The sequence below is a fragment of the Tupaia chinensis genome, unplaced genomic scaffold (assembly GCF_000334495.1).
Source record: "Tupaia chinensis unplaced genomic scaffold, TupChi_1.0 Scaffold146687_1, whole genome shotgun sequence".
NCBI classification, from domain to species: Eukaryota; Metazoa; Chordata; class Mammalia; order Scandentia; family Tupaiidae; genus Tupaia; species Tupaia belangeri.
In genome coordinates this window covers 4,473,803-4,498,332 of record NW_006206544.1, presented here as the reverse complement: position 1 = coordinate 4,498,332, position 24,530 = coordinate 4,473,803, and the positions used below count along the sequence as shown (strand labels likewise).

At 38.8% G+C, this 24,530-nt stretch overlaps 1 protein-coding gene across 1 annotated transcript in view; it reads right to left on the bottom strand.

Annotated features, from left to right (window-relative positions):
- Positions 1–24,530, bottom strand: part of AGL (amylo-alpha-1,6-glucosidase and 4-alpha-glucanotransferase) — a 75,824-nt gene that overhangs the window by 6,650 nt on the left and 44,644 nt on the right. Inside the window, 11 exon segments of the mRNA XM_006169022.3 lie at positions 1,419–1,516; positions 3,962–4,173; positions 5,531–5,643; positions 6,207–6,342; positions 10,938–10,975; positions 10,977–11,047; positions 13,929–14,154; positions 15,190–15,292; positions 19,237–19,412; positions 21,066–21,199; positions 21,532–21,668. Coding sequence (XP_006169084.2) covers positions 1,419–1,516; positions 3,962–4,173; positions 5,531–5,643; positions 6,207–6,342; positions 10,938–10,975; positions 10,977–11,047; positions 13,929–14,154; positions 15,190–15,292; positions 19,237–19,412; positions 21,066–21,199; positions 21,532–21,668 — 1,444 coding nt within the window.

Here is a 24,530-nt window from a genome sequence, read left to right as displayed (position 1 = left end):
TTAAAGATAAAGTTCTATTAATTATAGATTCCCTCTCTCTGTTTTTCTCTGTCTCTTCCTGGTGAGTGCACATGCATTATGGCAGAAACCTAAAATATAAAGTTAATATCTCAAGAATGAAATGAGTAGACAGTGAAGTAGGAAAGGTGGGACCCTATTACCTATGATTTGGAAAAAACAATGATGGGAATTAACCTTTAAAGGAAAACAATAAAAGAAAAACATCATTAGAAACTCAAGAAAAAATAAAAATAGATAAGAATAAGTATAATATTTCATAGACACATAATCAAAAAAGAAGACAAGTAATTATTTATTTAAGTAAAAAGACTGGTGTAGAGTCAGCTAGAGGAGTGGTGGTTAAGGAGGCGGGATCAGGCCCACATGGACACCTGCAGTTTGAGTCTTGGACTCGACAGCTTGAGAATATGCCAGGTGTATGACCAAATGCCCAAAATCCTGAGAGAAGAATGAAGAAGGGACTGTGGCATGACCATCCCCCTTGGGCAGTTTTCTCACTTTCTCTATCTCTCCACTGAGTGTGCAAGCTTTATAGCAAGTAAAAAAAAAAAAAAAAGTGGTGTAACTCATTGAAAAGGATAGAGAGAATTAGTGATGAAGTGAGAACAGGATTAAATCCTCATCTGTCATCATGAGAGGCAAACAAATAATAGCTAATATTTAAAAATCATAAAACAGCAGCATACATCTATTATGTAGTAATCTGAAAAGAACTACAAGGAGAAACAATTAAAAAAAGAAAAAATCCTCTGAGGAATAGAATTAGAAGTGTAGAAACACAACCAATAATTGAAAATTTTGATGTAAGTTCTTCTAGGCATGTGCATGTACGGTCCAAACTTATAAAAATGCACAAACGGACTGGGCAATATGCCAGATGATAGTGATGTTTATTTCTAGATGAAGGGTTTTTAATTCTGCTTTTTCCTTATATATGTCTATACTTTCCAATGTTCATAACAGTCATCTAAATAAACATTAGAAAATATTCATGACATATTCGTTTTATAAACTTAAAATTCTTTAGGTGATTATTAAATATAGAACAAGTCAAAGGCATTTTGAACTTTCATATTTAACAAAGATATAAAAATTATTTTAAAAACTAAGTTTGAATGCAATTTTAGAATGCTATTAGTAAGCAAAAATTTATGGTTCATGTCAGTGTTCTGGATTAAATACAATATTTGAATAACTATAGTATCAACAAAATTCTGAATACTTATATTCCAACTTAATCTAAATCTAAAGTTTACAAGCCATGGGGACCAAGCAATTTTTTTTCCTGCTATCTTTAAAGTTTTCCATGCCTTTTCCACAGAAAAGAGCTCAGAGGCTTAATGACTATCAAAAACAAATATACACACTTTTAAAGAAATATTCACATTCTGACTTACTCTGGATCTAAAGTTTTCATGCCCAGGGGGCCAAGCAATTTTTTTTCTGCAATCTCCAAAGCTTTCCATGCTTTTTCTGTAGTAAAGAGCTCGGGGGCCTGATGAATGTCAAAACAAATACACAAACTTTTTAAGATCATGGAATTAGTTTCCACCCGCATAAACTATTCATAAACTTGGAAAAATAAACATTATTTAAAAATACAGAGTGGGTCAGAAATTGAGTGCAGAAGCCTAACCAGATCTATTCCTATGAAGTTTGGAAGTACTGTTCTTGGCCCTCAAGGTTAGGAAAGCTCAGGCCAGCTCTGTGGTCTGGTGGTAAAGGGAGCTAGATTTCATATGGCCACCTGTGTAGTCCAAGTGCTGATGCTTGAGAAACATGCCAGGTACATGTACATGCAGCACAAAACCCCAACGGGATGGAGAAATGCTAGAGAAGAAATTGTGGTGTGACCATGCCCCAGTGAGGGGTGCTTTCTCCCTGTCCCTTTCTCCCTCAGGTAAGCACATGTGTCCTCTGGCAACTTAAAAAAAAAAAAAAAAAGTGAGGAAAATTCTAGCATCATTTCAAAAAAGTATACTAGCTCATGGGACCAGCAGATAGTGTAATGGTTTTGTTGCTGGACTTATATGTAGCTGACCATGGTTCAAGTCCTGGACTCGGCAGCTTAAAACTCATGGGCACGTATGTATGCATGTCCAAGATCCTGAGAGGAGAATGGAGAAGGGATTACAGTGTGACCATTCCCCCTTGCGGGGTGAATTCCCACTTCTGTCTCTCTGTCAAGCACACACACCCTATAGGAACCATCTCTTAAAAAAAAAAAAAAAGTATACTAGCTCCAAAATAAATTTGCCATAGCTACAACAAAGATGGAAAGCACTTAAACTCATCTAATGTATCCTTTAGGAGATTTATTAGAATTTCCTTTATGTATATCTGGTGCCCATTTTTTGCTTCTGGGAGTATAACAAAACACAACACTTGGGACCAGCAGTTAGCATAATGACTATGTTGCTGGACTCCCACATAGTCGACCGCGGTTCGCATCCCGGACCTGGTGGGTTAAAACTCACGCCGGGCGCGTGTGCGTGCGTGCCCAAGATCCCGAGAGAAGAATGGAGGAGAAGGGATTGGGCATGGCCATCCCCCCTGGGGGGTGATTTCTCACTTTCTGTCTCTCTGTCTCTGTCGGGCGGGCGCACGCACCCTATAGCAAAAACCTCTAAAAAAACACAAAAACAAAAACCCACAACACCTGTATTCTGGTAGCATAAGTACATTTACTTTTGATATGGACAAGGTGGGCAGAAAGCACTCTTGAACCAGAATGTACATTATTCTAATGGTTAAATAAATTCAAATGCACAATGAACCAAAGTTACCTTTGTGTACTTTCGTGTTTTTTATTCTTTTATAATTTATAGTATTGTGAATTATTCTTTTCTTAAAGAATTATTTTATTTAAACTTATCTTACTTATTTATTTTGATTTGACCAGAGAGAGACAGAGTGAGAGAGAGAGAGGGAAAGTGAGAAAGCAAGCCGCCAGACCCAGGACTTGAACTTCAGTTGGCCATGTGGGAGTCCAGTGTCCTTAACCACCATGCCATCTGCAGGCCCCAGTATTGTGTACTACTCTTTTTGACAATGTGGAAACAGCAAGGCAGGAATAGAAGAGTACCTGTCTTCTCTATTTAACTGCCTTTGGAGTTTATTATTAGATTAAACAGAGATTTAAAAAAAGGAAAGTCGAGAATTCTTGGCTAGATCAAGCTAATTACAGCAATATAACAAAGAAAGCAGAATGTGAATCTGAGCGACCCTCTTCAGTTCACTGGTTCAGAGCTTTCCAACACGTGTGCTGAGGCACTGGTTTTGGCACAGGTTTGCCAAAATGCAGGCATTTGGTTATCAGGGTAGCTGGGTAGATCTTGGGCTAATTGAAGCAGCTGGATCTGCACAATCAGCCTCATCCATTTAGCCCATTGTGTTGTATGAATATTTTCTATGTGTGTTACAATGAAAAAAATTGGAAAACACTTCATTAGTCATCATTCATTATTTTCTATTTTTTGATACTAAATGTTATATGTCAAAAAGGATTTTAAAAGAAGATATAAAACTAGCTAGTACATGAAATACTTTTTGGTAATCAAATGCATTTAAACACAAATGGGAATAAAGAAGTACATAAACCAGGCTGGCCCCTTGGCCTTGGTAGTTAAGGGAGCAAGATCTCATACTGCCAACTACACGGTTTGAGTCTTGGCCTTGGTGTTTTGAAAGACATACAGAGTGCATGTGTGTGCATGCCCCAAATCCTGAGAGGAGAGGTAATGGAGCAAAAAGCAGTAGGGGCTAACAACCTCCAATTGGGGGGATGCTTTCTCCCTCTCCCTCTCTGGCTCTCTATCTGGTGAGTGTGCATGTCCTCTGGTAAAAAACAAACAAACAAAAAACCACCAAAAAACTCCAAACTCAGTAAGCCTACCATGACATCTTTTGAAATTTAAAAAGAACAGATCAGATCACTCACCACAACCATTGCTATGGTAAAATTAGGCCTGAGCTGGTAGTCACACCAAGGACTTGATGCTCCATAACTATCTTTGTATATGCCACGTTTGTGAACCAGATTCGGATGCTTTTCATTCAAATCTGAAGGGTCTTCTGAAACATGAAACAGCTTTTCAAAGTTGTCCTGCATTTTTCTATTCCATTCATCATAGGAGACTCTTACAACCTTTCCTGAAAAGTAATAAAACAAGTGTCAGTTTACATAGCCAAAGAACAAAACATAGTTTACTTATTTTTATCTGCTAGAAGGCAATAAATTATCCGCTTTTTGAAAAAAAAAAAAGTTAGGAAAGCTCTTAGAAGTGACTATTTCCTAGTGTCACTTCTATAAAGTATACTACCTCCAAAAAATTGTCACAACTTCAACAAAGAAAGCACTTAAATTCATCTAATTCATTTCTTTCTTTCTTTCTTTTTTTTGAGAGGTTTTTGCATGCGCTCACCAGACAGACAGAGAGAGACAGAGAGACAGAAAGCAAGAAATCACCCCCCAGGGAGGATGGTCACACCGCAATCCCCTCTCCTCCATTCTCCTCTCGGGATCTTGGGCACGCACGCACACGCGCCCGGCATAAGTTTTAAGCCACTGGGTACGAGACACAAACCACGGTCGACTAAGTGGGGGTCCGGCAACTTAGCCATTACGCTAACTGCTGGTCCCCATCGAATTCATTTCTGAGGAGAAAGGCTTCTGAATGGCAGTCTGAATTGACATATGTTATAAACATAAACTATGCACTGGATTTCAAAGATTTAGTAAGTCCTCAAAAGAATATAGAATGGCTTACTGATAAATTTTTCTTTATTCATGACGGAGCGCATGCGTACGTGTATGCATGCATGAGAGGGAGAAGAGAGGGAGAAAGAGTGAGAGAGGTGCACGCTTTACAGAGTCTGGTATGCCACGATCCTCTTCGTCTCATCTTCTAGCCCATTGGACCTTGGGCATTTGCACATGTGCCTGGAGTACATTCAGGCTGAACAGGCCAGGAAGTCAAACTGGGCTTGGATATGGGGTCTGGCTTCTTTTGAGCAGTACATTACTGCTAAACTATGGAGCTCAGTCCATCATGAATAATTTTATATTGATTATATGTTGAAAATATTTAACATATGGAACAAAGTATCTTAATAATTAATTTCACCATAAGTTTAAAAAACAATGTTGGTACTAGAAAAGTTAAAATTATGTATGTGGCTCACATTATATTGGACAGATCTGTTCAAGAAAAAGAGATGTAAAGATTTCAAAATTGTTCACAAAAATGCAACTGGCTCATAGCCATGCTGGAAAAAAAGAAGCACAATAAGGCAACAACTATGTTGATTTATCTAACCCAGTTGCTATAAAATTATGCCTAATAACCAGATTTACTATAATGTTTATACTAGCAAATTAATGATTTTTCTTTCCTCTTAATCTTAAGGATTTCCTATTATTAGCCAATTGAATCAAGTGACAATTACATATGTTAAGAATATAGACAGTACATTCAAATTTTGTTTGTAAATAAAATGAAAAGCTTACCATGTCTTTTAATTGTGACTTCATGATAAGGGAAAATATTTTTTCTTGATAATTCCAGCAACCAACGAACAGCAGATTTACTCAGACCCACAATTTCCACGGCAGATCCATCTCTAAATTAAAAATACAAATTTTGGGACCAGCAGTTAGCATATGTCACTGAACTCCCACATAGTCAACCATGGTTGGAGTCCTGGACCCGGTGGCTTAAACTCACACTGGGCATGTGTGCGTGTGTGCCCAAGATCCTGAGAGGAGAACAGAGGAGAAAGGATTGTGGCATGTCCATACCCCCGGGGGATGATTTCTCACTTTCTGTCTCTCTGTCTCTCTCTATCTTTTTGGCAAGCGCACATGCCCTACAGCAAAACCCTCTAAAAAAACTCCCCAAAACAAAATTCTCAAGCACTGGGATAACGAATCATAAAACTTCCTTTTGAGGTGCTTATTGAGAATCAACCTATAAGAACTTCCAGAAGAGAAGAGACAACTTTATTTGATGATTGATACCAAGAAGAATGTGTACTTTAAAATGGGAGAGGAAGGGGTGAGTGGAAGAGCATTATGAAGGAGAGAGGCAGATTTTGAGTGACTGAATATGAAGACTACACGTGCATGTGTTTTCTAGAAAGTGTATAATTAATTATATATATAAGCACTATAAAATGAACACTACCTTGGAGTAGCTGGGATTCCTCTGTTTCTAGCTCTGTCACTTTCTCCCATTTTATCCATCCATGTGCCACAATTGAAGCGATTTCCTCCATAAACAAATCCTGTTTCTTCATCAACTCCTGCAGTTATATTAAAACCTAAAAAATAAAAATAAAATTTATAAAATAAAATGTCTTATAACTATTTTGTATACATGTAGTATATAAAAATATTTTATTTAAAACTTTTATAAAATTGGGGCCAGGAGGTGGCATAGCAGTTGTGGAGCTAGACTCCCACATAGCTGCCCATAGTTTAAGTTTCAGACCCAGTGGCATGAAACTCAAGCTGGGCACATGTGTGTACATACTCAAAATCTTTAGAGGAGAATGGAAAAGGGACTGAGGCATAGCCATCCCCCCCACCCCCACCCCCAGGGAATGATTTCTCATTCCCTCTATCTCAGTCTCTCTCTGTGTCTCTAGTGAATGCATGCAACTCAAAATGGATCACAGATCTAAACCTAAGACTTAAAACTATAAAACTGCTGGTGGATAATGCAGAGGAAACTCTTGGAGATACTGGAGCAGGCAAAAATAAGACCCTTAAAGCACAGGCAATAATCCCAAAAATAGACAAACAGGATTAATCTTATTTATTTTCTTCTTTTTAAAATTAACCAGAGGACACATGTGCCCCTAAAGGGTATAGGTAATCATACCTATTAAAAAAGAAGAAAAAAGGGACCAGCAATTAGCGTAATGGCAATGTCGCTGGACTCCCACGTAGTCGACTGTGGTTCGAGTCCTGGACCCGGTGGCTTAAACTCACGCCAGGCGCATGTGTGTGCATGCCCAAGATCTCGAGAGGAGAATGGAGGAGAAGGGATTGTGGCATGGCCATCCTCCCTGGGGGGTGATTTCTTGCTTTCTGTCTCTCTGTCTCTGTCTGTCTGGCGAGTGTACGCGCCCTATAGCAAGAGCCTCCCCCAAAAAAGAAATAAAAAATGAAGGAAGAAAAATCTGAGTAAAATCCTAAATAAAGAGATATATATTCATGCAAATAAATGAGAATAATCAACTTAATTAATTCAAAGAGGATAGAATAAATCTAGGAGGATGCTGTTATGGGAAAAAGATGATCAAATTACACATAAAAGTTAACTGTGCCTAAAAAATATCCCAATACTGGGAACAGCAGTTGACATAATGGCTATGTTGCTGGACTCCCATGTAGTTGATCACGGTTTGAGTCCTGGACTTGGTGGCTTAAACTCATGCCAGGTGCGTGTGCATGCGTGCCCAAGATCCTGAGAGAAGAATGGAAGAGAAGGGATCGCAGCATGGTCATCCCACCCGGGGGGTGATTTCTCGCTTTTTGTCTCTCTCTCTCTCTGTCTTTCTGGCGAGTGTACGTGCCCTATAAGCTCTCAAAAAAAAAAAAAAAAAAATCCCAGTATTTTGGGGCCAGCAGATGGCATAGCAGCTATGTCGCTGGACTCCCACATGGCTGACAGCAGTTTAAATTCCATACCCAGTGGCTTGAGATTCACACCAGGCGGGGTGCATGTGCGCGCATGCCCAAGATCTTGGGAGGAGAATGGAGAAGGGACTGCAGCATGGCCATCCCCCCAGGGGGTGATTTCTCACTTCCCTCCTCACTGTCACTCTCTTCCCAGTGAGTGCATGAGCCCAAAGGCAGAAACTTCTCAAAACAAAACCAAAAAACCAATATTATATGAACAAAATAATTACTAGGCCATTTCTATGCATTTTTGCATAGATAAATACATCTTGACTTTCCTGATGACTCCATATATTCACAATTGAGACTTAAGTACATCTAGATAATATCAAAAGAGGAACTGGAGAAGGTGATACACGCTAAATTACTTATTTTGTTAGGGGTTAAAATGAAAGCTTTTGGGGTCAGCAGGTGGTGTGGTGGTTATGGTGCTAGATCCCACATGGAAGACTCCATGGTTTGAATCCTAGACCCAGTGGCTTGAAAAACACTGCAGGCTCATGCATGCATGTGCCCAAGATAAGAATGGAGGAGAAGGGGCTGTGGCGTGGTCATCCCTGCCCTCCACTCGTTCTCTTTTTGGAGAGCACACGTGATCTATGGCTAAAATCTTAAAAAAAAAATAGTGTACATACTTATATATGTATGTATTTTCAAATAAAAGAGGGCGCATTCATTCACCAGAGAGAAAAAACGGAAAAAGAAAGAAAGCATGCACCCCACCATGCTACAACTCCTTTCTTGCCTTTCCACTTTGCAGGGAGCTCGAGCATGCACACGCCCATACCTGGTGTGTTTTTCAAGCTGCCAGTGCTCGGACTGGAACTAGGTCAGCCATGTGGGGATTTGACTCCTTTAATCACTACTCCATGTGGCTAACAGGTGGCATGATGGTACTGGACTCCCACATGGCTTACTGTAGTTAAGAGTCCCAGACCTGTGGCTTGAAACTCAGGCTGGGTGTGTGTGCATGTAGGCCCAGAATTCCAGGAGGAGAAGGGATTGCAGTGTGGCCATCCCCCCAAAAGGTGATTTCACACCTTTCTTCTCAGTCTCTCCTGTGAACACATATGCCTCATGGCAAAAATCTTTAAAAAAAAAAAAAAAAGAAAGAAAGAAAGAAAGAAACTAACATTGAGATGATAAATGAATATAGGTATGGATCTTAAGAACAACACTCATAAAACAGAAGTAGAATGAACTAAAGTGGAATGATTATTTATAATGTAACAATATAGGAAAGCATATGGGCTAGCCAGTGTTAAGGTGGTTAAGGCTGATGTGTGGTTCAAGTACCAGACCTGGTGACTTGTAAAATGTGATGGGTGGGGGACCAGCAGTTAGCGGAATGGCTGAACTCCCATGTAGTCAACCGCGGTTCAGGTTCCGGACCCGGTGGCTTAAACTCACGCCGGGCGCGTATGTGTGCGTGCCCAAGATCCCAAGAGGAGAAAAGAGGAGAAGGGATTGCGGCGTGGCCATCCACCCTGGGGGGTGATTTCTCGCTTTCTGTCTCTCTGTCTCTATCTTTCTGGCGAGTGCACACGCCCTATAGCAAAAAACTTCTCCAAAAAAAAAAAAAAAAATGCTGGTGGGTGTATGTGCATGAGTGCCCCAAATCCTGAGAATAGACTGGAGGAGAAGGGACTGTGGCATGGCCATTCACCCTAGAGGCTGATTTCTCTCTCTCTTACTCTCGTAAGTGCATAAACACTACAGCAAAAAAAAGAAAAAAAAAGGTCCTGGAGATGGCTAGTGATGGTAGTTACATGACATGTGAATGTACTTAAGGCAAGTTAACTGTACATTTAAAAATGGCTAAAATGGTAAATTTTATTATAAAATTATAAGTATGTATTATGCATCTTTTACACACTAAAAAATCCCTAGTACTTAAAAAGTCAACAATTCAATTAGATCCAATCTGAAAAGGTTACACACTGTATGATTCCATGTACATTCCATTCTCAAAATGACAAAACAACAGAAGTGCATATCAGATTAGCAGTTGCCACAGACTGGGGTTAGGGCGGAGTGAGGGTGGAGTGGTGGTACACAAGGATCTTTTTGCTGATAGTCCAGATCTGCATTCTGATTGTGGTAGTGGTTTCATCAAGTTATATGTGGGGTCGAATTGCATAGAACCCCCCACACACACACACGCACAGACACACACGTTAATGTAAAAACTGGTAGAAAACAAATTAAGTGCATGATTAACAGAATCATGGTACTTTTGATACATTCTACAGTTGTATAAAATAATCCCAGCAGACGGGGTTGGTGATGGGCTCTCCTACTACTTGTATCATTTTTCCAACTTCCCAGTAGTCCACAATTCTTTCAAAATCACACATGGCTTACCACGGTTCAAATCTTGGACCTGGCAGCTTGCTTTCTCACTTTCCTTCTCTCTCTCTCTCGCTCTTGCTCTGTCTCTCGGGTCAAAATTAAAATAAATAAATACATAAAGTAAAATAAAATAACTCTTTAAAAAATGGATTTATTTAAAATCTGTTCAAACTCTGTTAACAAATACATAATTTTAAAAAATTATAGATAAGAGTCTAGGCTACAGAGGCAGACAGATTGTGTATGAAATTCCACCCCTGCCATTTAGGAACTGTGTAACTTTGAAAAAAGCCACTCTGCTTCTCATTTAGTAAACATGGAAACAGTAGACCTTATTCTCAAGGAGAATGATATAAAGTAGTTAGCACAATACCTAGCACACAGAAAGCACTCAATTAAGGACAGGTATGATTACAATTATAAATGGAACCACCAAAACTACCTTTCAAATTGTTTGACGGAAGTTATAAACTGTATCTTGGTTCTGGAAACTAATAATTTGGTAAGAGTAGTGAGTGCTAATCTTTTTTTTTTTTTAAAGAAAAAAGGAAGATTTTTTTAATTTAATTTTTTATTTATTCATTCATTTATTTTAATTTGACCACACACACACACACACACACACACACAGAGAGAGAGGGAGAGCGAGTCAAAGTGAGAAAGCAAGCCACCAGGTTCGGGACTCAAACCGTGGTCAGGCATATGGGAGTGTCTAGTGCCTTAGCCACCACGCCACCTGCTGGTCCCGGTGCTAATGTTTTTCACTATTAAATCCTGGGATTTTGCATACAAATACATATTTGTCAAATAAATGAACAATGACAAGGTTTAATTTCACTGTATCAGCAGATTTGCACCAGGCAGTTCGGGTTTGTACCTTCATCCTTCATGTTTCGATCGATCTGGGCGCCGGCATCTTTCTCGGAACTGGATGCCCTGCATGTGTCTTTGCATAGCTTCCTGTATCACCTCATACAGTGGCTGGTCCTGTTTGAGACACAATGGATGTTACCTCTGTTACAAATCGGAATTTTCTTATCTTTACCCTTAAAATCTCACAGCCGAAGTAATGTGAGACATTCTTCCCTTTGTGGAAGAAAAGGGATCAGGGGCAGGGCTGGGGAGAGCAGCTGCTCCTGTAGGTACACCAAACATGCGGCCTATGAATATTTAAAGTTGGTAGTTTTTACTACTCAGATCTGGGAAATGATTTGTAGTTTTGCCAATAGATAAAAACAAATCTAGTGAGCTTGGATAGTTTCTTTTGCACCTTATAAATGAACCTAATTTGTCAAGTTTTTGAACTTTAAATTAGCACTGCCATTCTTACTCTTCTTCATACATTGATAATGGGAATAAATTATGTGCAAAAGTAGTACTCTCAAATTTGAGGATCTATATGACTTTGGAAAAGATCTCCTATGAATATAAGCATCTGTAAATCATTTCTTTACCTACAAGTTACTTTCTTTACCCATATAAATAGTAAGCCTGTTACTCAAGATGACGGGGTGATATATAGTGGTATATTAAAAGTAAGATAAAAGAGGTCAGCAGATGGTGTGGTGAAGGCACTGGACTCCCACACGGCCAACCATGGTTCAAGTTCTGGACCTGGCAGTTTGCTTACTCACTTTGCCACGCCCTTTCTCTCTCTCTGGTGACCACATGTGCTCTATAGCTAAAATTTTCAAAACAGTAATAATAATAAATCATTTCTAAAAAAGATAAAGAATGCCAGAGTGGGGCCGGCAAGTGGCATGGTGGTTGAAGGCGCTGGACTCCCACATGGCTGACCATGGTTCAGGTCTCAGACCTGGTGGCTTGCTTTCTCACTTCCTCTCTCTCTCTGTCTCTCTCTGATCAAACTGAAAAATAATAATGAAATAATAATAAATAAAGTTAAATAAAATCTTCAAAAAAAAAGAATGCGAGAGTGAAATGTTTAGACACTCATATGTTTACATTTCATTTAAAAAATGGACTAAAACTAGGCCCATCATGTGGTGTAGTGGTAAAGGTGCTGGACTCCTACATGGTCAACCACAGTTCGAGTCTTGAACCTGGAGGCTTAAAACACATGTCGGGTGTGTGTTTGTGGGTGCCTAAAATTCTGAGAGGAAAATGGAGGAGAAAGATTGCAGTGTGGTCATCTTCCCTGGGGGGCGGGGGGGATGATTTCTTACTTTCTGTCTGTCGCTCTGGTGACTACACACACCGTATAGCAAAAACAGCTTTTTTTTAAAAAAAGGATAGGGGACCAGCAGTTAGCATAATGGCTATGTCGCTGGACTCCCATGTAGTCGACCACGGTTCGTGTCCCGGACCCGGTGGCTTAAAACTCACACTGGGCGTGTGTGCGTGCGTGCCCAAGATCCCAAGAGGAGAATGGAGGAGAAGGGATTGCAGCATAGCCATCCCCCCTGGGGGGTGATTTCTCGCTTTCTGTCTCTCTGTTTATCTGGTGAGCGCTCGCACCCTATAGCAAAAACCTCTCCAAAATAAATAAATGAATGAATGAATGAATGAATAAATAAATAAATAAACGGATAAAACCAAAACTCTATCCTATAAAAATTCTACTGGTAATTATAAATCATCAAGCTTTTCTATAATGCTTAAACACACACACACACACACACACACACACACACAAACATTAGGTTTCTATTTATTTTTTCTATAATGTATTTATTTTATTTAACTTTTTTTTTTTTTTAATTTTAGGTTTTTGCCATAAGGCACATGCGCTTGCCAGAGAGAGACTGAGAGAGGGAAAGTGAGAAATGCCCTTTGGGGGGTTGGCCATGCCACAGTCCCTTCTCCATTCTCCTCTCATGATTTTGGGCATGCATGTATGTGTGCCAGAGTAAGTTTCGTCACTGGGTCCTGGACTTGAGCCATGGTTAGCCATATGGGAATTTACAGCCTTAACCACTATGTGTCACCTGTGTCCACAAAAATAAGTTTTTGAGAAACTATGAGAAAACAATTATGTGTAAACTATGTGTCTGCTGACATGAGTCTATATGCATTGTAACTGGAATGTTGGTCAACAACAGAAGATAAGTAAAAACAAATTATGGGTAAAAGTTCTTTGAGCACTTCGTGATGTTAATAAACACCACAAGGACACGAATATATGCTAGCTGTGAAGCAGCTTACACTCCCCTCCCACAATCGCACACCAAGGAAATGATCATATAAAGGCAGATCAGAAGTGGCAACGGGGCAGTATCACTGTACATTCCTGACTAGGGGAAAAACACTCCAACAGGTTTATCGATTCCTCACTGTTGATACAATGCACTCTGAACTCTCTGGATTGGTAGTGAAGGCTTTCCACAGCCTGGTTCACCCTTTCTGCAATCTCTCACTGCCTACATATGCACCTCACAAAAAGTCAAACTAGACCAAGCAGCATATCCTAAATGGTGCTTCAATCTACCCTTCAAGTTCTTCTTCTTTCCCTCTTTAATGTCTCCCCACATCTTCCTCCAAGTTTCTTGTAATCCTACTCACCTTTTAAGGCTCAGTTTAGGTAAAATTTTTGCTATTTTCTGAAGTCCTTCCTGAGACCCAAACTACTAGATTTTCTCCATTTTATGAGATGATATAGCACTTTCTCTACAGACTTTTGCAATGACCTTGTTTATACAGATGTCATCTCTCATACCATGTTGTAAATTCTGTGGGCAAAGAGCAAGTCTCACCTCTGCACTCTTTCATAGTATCAGCAGGTGCTAAATAAATACTGATAACTGAATTTAATTCCTAAGTTTGGGATTCTGAATTATATTTACTTTTATCCTAGAAACTAAGTCATTTTTTAGAAAAAAAAAAAAAAAAGTAAAGCAATGGTCTTTACCAGTGTGCCAGCAGGCAAAGGAGCAGAATCATCTGTAGGATACATCCTAGAAACGGGACACTTGAGAATGTCTAGACCATTTGGAACCAATTTACAGTAATCCTGAATACACTGTAGCCACCACCACACGGCATCCCGGCAATTGTATCTGGCGTAAGTTCCTTCACCGAGGAGATTTGGAATGAGACCATGCCTCAGGGTACCAGCAAATGCTAAGATAATATTCCTAAAACAACAGAATGACGTAGATCATTTAAAATGAAAACATTTCAAAAATTTGAAGACAAAAAAAAAGTCAATTTTGTTGCCCATATTTTGGAGACTCTTTTTTTCCCCCCTCTTGCTCTTATTTCTTTATGTTTTCCTATTTAAAAAAAAAAAGTCATACTATGATAGAACAGGCACTGAATTAAAAGTCAGAAACTGGGACCAGCAGTTGGCCTAATGGCTATGTCGTTGGATTCCCATGTAGCTGACTGCGGTTTTAGTCCCGGACCCGGTGGCTTAAAGCCACGCAGGGTGTGAAGATAACCTGACTTGTAACACGAAGCACTAGACTTTAGTATTTCAAAGATTTTTGCCCCTTTGAAATTCTATGATCCTATTAGAATCCTGAATACACTGTAGCCACCACCACACGGCATCCCGGCAATTGTATCTGGCGTAAGTTCCTTCACCGAGGAGATTTGGAATGAGACCATGCCTCAGGGTACCAGCAAATGCTAAGATAATATTCCTAAAACAACAGAATGACGTAGATCATTTAAAATGAAAACATTTCAAAAATTTGAAGACAAAAAAAAGTCAATTTTGTTGCCCATATTTTGGAGACTCTTTTTTTCCCCCCTCTTGCTCTTATTTCTTTATGTTTTCCTATTTAAAAAAAAAAAGTCATACTATGATAGAACAGGCACTGAATTAAAAGTCAGAAACTGGGACCAGCAGTTGGCCTAATGGCTATGTCGTTGGATTCCCATGTAGCTGACTGCGGTTTTAGTCCCGGACCCGGTGGCTTAAAGCCACGCAGGGTGTGAAGATAACCTGACTTGTAACACGAAGCACTAGACTTTAGTATTTCAAAGATTTTTGCCCCTTTGAAATTCTATGATCCTATTAGATGGACATGCTAAAAACCCCACTTTAAGGAAAACACACCTCCCAAATATTGTTCAAAATAGATGGATAAGAATCAAAGTATGGAAAATATGTGAAAAACAGACATAAACTTACACTGTAACTTTTTAGGGACTGTCTTTCTTACCTGGCTTCTAAATAGCGTCCAGTAATCAGCAGTATACCTCTCAGTGCAATGAAAGTATCCCTTCCCCAGCAGCGGAAAAGACCAGAAGAAAAATGAGGTAAGCCTAACAGGAAACACAACAAAATAATGTGTTAATCATAATGACTCACAGAAACCTACGAACTCCTTTACTAGACAAGTCATTCTAAACCTGGGGTACAAGGACAAGTTACAAGGAGTCTACGAACTCTCTCAAATTATCTGGAAAATGCATGTCTGTATTTATAGTAATGTTCATGAAATTAGGTTCCTGAGTCTTAGCAGATTCTTAAAGAATAGGTAACCCAGGGCTAGCAGGTGGCATGGTGGTTAAGGAGAGGACTTTCCCACATGGCCAACTACGGTTCAACTCCAGACCTGGTGGCTTGGTTTCTCACTTGCCTTCTCTCTCTGTGCCTGTCTTTCTCTGGTCAAATTAAAATAAGTGAATGAATAAATAAAATTAAATAAATAATCCAAAAAAAAAGAATAGGTGACCCAAAGGGATTAAGAACCAATGCTAGAGACAATTCCTTATCTGGACTGATCCAATGTCTGAATCTTCAAACACATACAAACTTTCTTTTGATAAATTCGATTTAAAGATTAAAATCAGAGAGTATATATTTAACACACAAAGGAACATTTAATAATGTATTAATTACATATTTAAAAGAGTCTACCATGAATTTCAGGGCAACAAATAAAACTAAAATGAAAGGATCACTTTAGTGATATCTAATTAAATGTTTATTAGTTTATTACTTCAGAGTCAAAATTTATTTCCAAAGTTCTAATTAACTTAAAACTCAAACCACTAGGTTGTCAGAAAAGTCAAGAGGTATTTTTTTCTATGCTTTACTATGTAAAAATGCATCATGACTTTTCTGATAACTCAATATTATACACTGTACAGCATAAATGTGTACTTTGTATTTGTCAATTAAAAAATTATTTTAAAAAGTTATATTTTGGGACCAGCATTGGCATAATGGCTATGTCGCCGGACTCTCACGTGGTCGACTGTGGTCTGAGTCCTGGACCTGGTGGCTTAAACTCACACTGGGCGCTTGTGCATGCATGCCCAAGATCCTGAGAGGCGAATGGAGAAGGGATTGCAGTGTGGCCATGCCCCCTGGGGGGTGATTTCTCACTTTCTGTCTCTGTCTTTCCGGTGAGCACACGCGCCCTGTTGCAAAAACCTCTCCAAAAAAAGTTATATTTTTCAGAAGCAGTTTTACAGATGAGAACAAAGACTTTATGTGCCAAATAACTTGAACATTCCAAATAATTGTAACCCTCATGCATGAAATAAAATAGGATGACAAATGGATAAAATCTAAAATTTTACTTTGAGAGTGAATCTGATTTTTTATAAAATATTTAATGAAATATAATAATTATAAGTATACTAAAAACAGTAGAAGGATAGTAAAGTAAAGCAGAGGACATTAGCATTTCAAAAATAATGCTAAAGCATAATTATTATTTCAGAATAAGAAAACTGAGGTAATATTATATAGACAACATTCATTCATAATTATCTTTAAAGCATATAATACTATGTGAAATTATCTTGTTTGTTTGCTGTTTGCTGAATGAATTACTGTATCTCCCCAGTAGATGACTCACGATTATTGAAATCTTATCTGCTTTATTGACCATGTGTATTTATTTGTTGAAAATTGAAACTATTACCATATACCATATCATTATAAATATCTGTTGAATGACTAAAATACGGGCCAGCTGGTGGCATGGTGGTTAAGACAGCTGGATTCCACATGGCTAAGCATTCAAGTCCTGGAACTGGGTGGCTTGAAAACACACCAGGCACATGTGCAGGCATGCCCAAAATGCTGAGAGAACAGAAGAGAGGGGACTGCGAGTGGTCATCCTCCTTGGGAGATGCTCGTGCGTGCACGCTCTCTCTCTCTGTCTCCGGAAAACACACTGCCCTATAAGAATTAAAAACCAAACCAAACCAAATCAAAACAAAACAAAAAATTCTTCACATTAAATTTTTTTTTTTCACAATGGCCCAGTTGATTTCATGAGTATCTGTGTGGATTCACAAGGGGACACCAGGTTCTAATAAGAGATTAAAACAGTCAAATGAGAATCAAAAACACAATTATAGAATTAAAACTGTTTTATAAAATCATTTTAAGTGAAAAGTAATTTCTATTTCAATTGTTGGGTACCATTAATCTTTTTTATTTATTTTTTTAAGAGGTTTTTACTATAGGGCGCGTGCGCTTGCCAGAAAGACAGAGACAGAGAGATAGAAAGCGAGAAATCACCCCCCCGGGAGGATGGCCACGCTGCAATCCCTCCTCCTCTGTTCTCCTCTCGGGATCTTGGGCACACACGTGCATGTACCCGGTGTGAGTTTAAGCCACCGAGTCCGAGACTCAACTGCGGTCGACTACATGGAAGTCCAGCGACATAGCCATTATGCTAACTATTGGTCCTTCCATTAATCTTTTATATCTAGTCTAAATAGATGTAAATTTAAGAGTAAACATAAGGAATCAACTAGATAATACTATTATTACCTTCTTCCTACAATTCTTTTCTTTTTTCAGTTTAGTTTGGAAAGTTCTAAATTTCAGTAACCTCAAGTAAAGTACTTTTTAGAAATATATTTGAAATTTATGAAGAAGAAAACAAGACTGGATGCAGCATGTGCACCTGCAATCTCTGCGACTGGGAAGGCTGAGGGAAGATGATCATGAGCTCAAGGTTGGCCTGGGCAACACAGCAAGAAAAGAGCTGTTTGAAAAAGAGCCAGTATTGGTGGCATGCACCAATTTTCCTATCTGGGAGGAGGAAGCAGGGGGACTGCAACAGAGTAAGACCCAGTCTTTAAAAAGAAGTAAGAAGTAAGTTCTTTAGACTATTTTGGTTATTTGAATTTATTACTTGATTTAGGTTTTAAATCTACTTGCAGGAAAAAAATGCAAAAACAATATGGTTCAAAGTATTTGATTATAACTAGAAATAAAAAAAAATTTAATGTTTCTTTTGTAACTGGTAGAGGATCTTTATAGAATTTCTAGGTAATTACAAAGTTTTTTTGTGTATATGTTTTTACTTTTTGCTATAGGGCATGTACACTTGCTGGAGAGAGACTAAGAAAGTGAGAAATCATCCCCCAGGAGAATGGCCAGGCCACAATTTCCTCTCCTTCATTTTCCTCTTGGGATTTTGGGTGCACATGCTTTTCAAGCCACTGGGTTCAACACTTGAACCGTGTAGACAGCCATGTGGGATCCAGTACCTTAACCTCCATGCTGTCTACTGCTCCAAAGTTTGGTTTATTTTTAAAAATCAGGGAGGAAATATAATATAGAAAATGGATAGTAAAATAAATTAGATTTAAAAATACAAAATATCAAAAAATAGAAAAAACAGACACTAGGGCTGGCTCTGTGACCTGGTGGTCAAGGCAGCTGGATCCTACATAGCCAACATGTGCAGTTGAGTCCTGGATCTGGTGACTTGAAAACCATACCAGGTACATGTGCGTGCGTGTCTAAGATCCCGAAAAGAGGGAGAGATGGAGGAGAAGGGATTGTAGGGTGACCAGGCTCCATGGGGGGTACTTTCTTACTTTTTCCCCTCTCTCCCTCTTTCTGTCTAGTGAGCTCATGTTCTTTCTGGCAAAAAAGTAGAATAGAATAGAAGAATAATAAAAAGGAAAGAAAGAAAGAAAAGAAAGCATAGATCTTCAAAATAGGAATAACCAGTTGCAATAAAAAAACACACATAAATGCCTGGTATACCATTTTAATTAACTAGTAAATGTGGTTATTATTTTTATTAATGAATATGTAAAACATTTCACTAAGCAGTGACATAAAATCTTGGATAATATCACAGGTTTTTGAAAACATGAACCATTTTTCCCATCAATTTTCCTCTACTGACTTATGCACACCAGCACTGAAGTCACACAGAATAAGGTACCGTGGGCTCTGCCTCAGGGGGAAGAACAGGGCCTGTAACCATTTACCAGTGTCTTACCTGCAGCTAGCGAAACACAACATTGCTCCTTTTCTTTTGTGATCTCATTTAACCTATATGGTACATCCATAAGTGAAGGTGACAGAATTGGCAAGGAAGGGAATTTTCCTACTCCACACATTTGGACTGAGCCCAGTGAAAGGTGTTTTACGAAGGTTGAACCATTCTGAACAAAGCTGTAACAAAAATGAGAGAGTATAAATATTATTTGTAGAAATACATAACTTTATAGTAGCTTAATGTACTTGTTTCCTTTTCTTCTCTAAGCAATGTATGACAGTGGTAATATCAGCTGAAAATATTTCAATGTGGTTAGATTTCAAAACTGCTTTTATTTCATCATTTAAGCAGACTTTATTTGGGTTCATGGCCTGTTGTGAAACAAATGGTAAGGTTGAAGTTTTGTTCTTTCTGAAATCATGCCCAAATCAATTTCGTAACTTGTGTGGGTACATTTCAATTTGTAGTTATGTTTAAGGAAAAATCATCATTAAAGGCAAATTTAATTCATAATAACTGCAGAATATTTTTTCCTTGGATTGATAAAAAATGATAAAAAGAATTGTGCAAGTGCGTTCTAAAATTATATTGATTTTTTCTTTTAAGGTTTTACTATAGGGTGTGTGCACTTGCTAGAGACAGAGAGAGACAGTGAGAGGGAAAGTGAGAAATCACCTTCCAGCAGGGTGGCTGTGCTACAATCTCTTCTCTTCCATCTCCTCTTGGGATTTTGGGTATGTATGCTCATATGCCTGGAGTGAGTTTCAAGAGACGAGTTCTGGGACTTGAACCCTGGCCCACCATGTGGGAGCCCAGTGCCTTAACCACTATACCATCTGCTGGTCCCAGATTATATCAATTTTAGGAAGTCAATGAATACACAGAAGTAATATATTACAGTATAATGTAATTTTCCCATCACTGTGTTTTTAGCTTTACAGATTCTAATATCTAAGTTTGTTTTTGTATGTTCCAGACTATAGAATGTTAATATATTTACTATTCACTTATAAAATTTTTCAGCTCTAAGAGTCTATAGCAATTCTTTGTTTTGGTATCCTTCTTCTTTTTTTAAGTTGCTGGAAGGCATGTGTACTCGCCAGAGAGAGAGAGACAGAGAAAGGGAGAGGGAGAAAGCATCCCCCTCAATGGGGCATGGTTATGCTACAATCCCTTCTCCTCCATTTCTCCTTCCCCTTGGGAAGACGAGTTCTGGGACTTGAACCCTGGCCCACCATGTGGGAGCCCAGTGCCTTAACCACTATACCATCTGCTGGTCCCAGATTATATCAATTTTAGGAAGTCAATGAATACACAGAAGTAATATATTACAGTATAATGTAATTTTCCCATCACTGTGTTTTTAGCTTTACAGATTCTAATATCTAAGTTTGTTTTTGTATGTTCCAGACTATAGAATGTTAATATATTTACTATTCACTTATAAAATTTTTCAGCTCTAAGAGTCTATAGCAATTCTTTGTTTTGGTATCCTTCTTCTTTTTTTAAGTTGCTGGAAGGCATGTGTACTCGCCAGAGAGAGAGAGACAGAGAAAGGGAGAGGGAGAAAGCATCCCCCTCAATGGGGCATGGTTATGCTACAATCCCTTCTCCTCCATTTCTCCTTCCCCTTGGGATTTTAGGCATGCATGTACACATGACTGGTGTGTTTTTCAAGCTGCTGGGGTCAGATTCAAAACATGGTAAGCCATGTGTGATTGGGGGCCTATCGGGATATGGGGCAGCCCATGTTTCACTATTTTAAGAGAATGTACACAGTGCCTTTGTATGTAGTTTCTACACAAACATGCATATGTACTTGGCTATACCTTGACATCTGCTTCCATGCTATATCCAGAAGAGTGGTGTATGCACCAATTAATATAGCATCGAAGTAACATGGAATTAGGTAACGTGGGATCTGCTTCAGGTAGAAGAACATGGCCTGTAACCATTTACCAACCTGTCATAAGAATAATTTAAACAGTTAATTTGGTATGCTTACAGGCAAGGCATATTTTAAGAGGTAAATCTGAACATGCAACTTTACTATCTGGTAAACTATCAATCAGATTTCCAATGACTAGCACTAAAAGATGATGAAAAGAGAAGAAAATGGTTCAGTTGGAAAACAATGTAAATGTTACATATAACGGGGAAATATAGTGGGTTGTCTGAAAAGTCATGATGCATTTTTGTGTAGAAAAACAGAAAAATATGTCATGACTTTTCTGATGACCCAATAATTTTTATTGTGCCCTTTATTTTTTCTGGATTAGAATAAACTCTACTTACTTCAGCAATAGTTCCTGATCGTGAAACAAGCCGGCCACTGACATAGTCAATCATCCAATCTCCAGATCTCAAATTATCACAAAAAGGATGTCCTAAGTCATTCTTCGGTCTTATTTCTGCCAACACAGACATTAATCCTGAAAATCCAGAAAAATAAAATGCTGTGTTACTGACAGAGGAAAGGTGTTCCCACTCCTAGGCTGCTCTCTCTGCTCCAATGATTTGAGGTGAACACAGAGTCAGACATACAGGCTGCATAGTCCCTGATGCCTCATCATGGGTAGAGGTGAGTGTGGCAGTATGCTGCGAGCCAGGATACAAATGCATGATGAAGGGGGCTACAGTCACGAGAGTGAGGCAGAGCTTTCCAAGATTCCCAACTTCTGGGACTGGTCCTTCCTTATCTTTTGGGTTTTATTGTCACACTATTCAAAGACAACTGGCATGGTGTCCCTGCCCTGTAACATCTTGAGTAAGACAATTGATAAGCTTGTGTCTTTTCATGTTGAAAAGTGGTGAATTCATTTATATTTCAGGTAAAATTTATGAAAACTATAAAACTGATTTCAGAGAAAGCAAGAATATCTATGGTTGGGGACCAGCAGTTAGTGTAATGGCTATGTCGCTGAACTCCCATGTAGCTGACCACGGTTCGAGTCCTGGACCCGATGGCTTAAACTTACGCTGAGCATGTGTGTGTCCATGATCCTGAGAGGAGAATGGAGGAGAAGGGATTGCGGCATGGCCATTCCCCTGGGGTCTGATTTCTTGTTTTCTACCTCTCTGTCTGTCTCTGTCTTTCTGGCGAGCGTACGTGCGCTATAGCAAAAACCTCTCCAAAAATAAAAAGAGAACATCTATGGTGACAATGAAAGTTATTATTATTTTTTTTCTGAGAGAGTTTAGTTATAGGGTATGTGCGCTTGCCAGAGAGACAGAAAGAGACAGACAAAAAATGAAAAATCACTCCCTGGGGGGGCATGGCCACACTGCAATCCCTTCTCCATTCTCCTCCTGGGATTTTGAACATGCATGCCTGGCGTGAATTTCAGGGCATCGGCTCTGAGACTTTACCCATGGTTAAGCATGCGGGAGTTCAGTGCTTTAACCACTATGCCAACTGCTGGTCCCAAGTACAAGTTTTTAAATTTTTTTAAAATAATTATTTTATTTAACTTTATTTATTTATTATTATTATTTTCCAGTTTGATCATAGAGAAAGAGAGAGAGAGAGAAAGATAGAAAACAAGCCTCCAGGTCTGGGACTTGAACCATAGTCAGCCATGTGGGAGTCCAGCGCTTTTAACTACCATGCCACCTGCCGGCCCTGTTTTCAAATTTCTTTTTTTAATTTAAAAAATTAAAAACTTTGCCAGAAGGGGCATGTATTCCCTGGAGAGAGACAGAGAGGGAAGGTGAGAAAGTACCCGGGGGGGACATAGTCAAAATGCAATCCCCTTCCTCCGTTTCTCTCTTCTGCTGAGATTGTGGGCACATGGGTAAACACATCTGCTGTGTTTCTCAAGCCTGAGTCCAGGACTTGAACCACATGATTAGCCATGTGGGATCTAGCTGCCTTGACCACCAGGCCACTGGCTGTCTCGTAAGTTAATTTTTTGAAAGACAAACAAAAGAAAAAATCTATATATGGCATTTTCATAATATACAATTTCCATGAACTTTTTTAAAAAAAGAATTATTTAATTTTATTCATTATTATTATTTTAGTTGGACCACAGAGAGCGGGAAAGTGAGAAAGCAAGCTGCCAGGTCTGGGACTTGAAACGCAGTCAGCCATGTGGGACTTCAGCACCTCAACTACCACCCCACCTGCCAGCCCCTCTATGAGCTTTGTAGACCTCTCACATAGGCATATTCTCAGTCCTTCACACCTCAATGAGAAGCATAAGAATTCCTATGTGACACAACAGATTCTGACATTTCAAAGACAAAGTAACAAAACTTCTTTCATTACTAAATAAAACAATCATTTCCACTTAAAACATTTTATTTGCTTCACTGACTTCATTTCAAATTAATTATTTAGAATTAAATAATTTTACTCTATAGCATGTTTTGAGAAATTACATCAATATATAAATTTAAGACACAGTTCTTTCAAGAGGCTTACACTCTCCTTTGGGAAGCAAACCTTAAAACAAAAAAGCTAGAAAACACAGTATAAAACAATGTTCTACATAGACCTTGCATTTTCAAAGAAGGCAAATACGGTTCAGTAAATGTTGGTTCCACTACCAAGTCACAGAAAAACATGATGAAAACAGCGTTTCAGAAAATGAATCTAATGATCACCAATGGCATGAAATGATCTACGGAAGAGGTAAGAAGAGGTTGGAAAACTGTTTTATAGACAGGACTTAACCCTAGAAAATCGTGATAACTGTGGAAATAAGAAGGATATGGCGAGGGGCCAGCAGGTGATGTAGTGGTTGAGGCACTGGACTTCCATATGGCCAACTGCAGTTTGAGTCCCGGACCTGGTGGCTTGCTTTCTCACTTTCTCTTTCTTTTTAAAAAATATTCATTCATTCATTCATTCATTCATTTATGTAATTCCATTTGTTATTTTTATTTTTTTAATTTGACAGAGAAAAAGAAAGTGAAAGCAAGCTACCAGGTTCAGGACTCGAATAGTGGTTGTCCATGTGGGAACCCAGTACCTTTCCCATACCACCTGCCGGCCCCATCTCACTTTCTCTTTCTAACTCTGGTGAGAGCTCATTTCCTATAGCAGATTTAAAATAATACTAATAAATAAAATTAAATAACTCTTCAAGAAAAATAATTAAAAAGAAAAAGATGTGGTGTACCAAAGATATATGGGGGAAAAAATCCACAAATCATAATTACTGATTAAGTACTGAGGATGAAAGGGGCATATTCAGGGTCAGCAGGTAGCGTGGAGGTCAAAGTGCTAGATGATCCTGAAAGAATGGAGAAGAGATTGCAGTATGGCCATACCCCTGAGAGGAGATTTC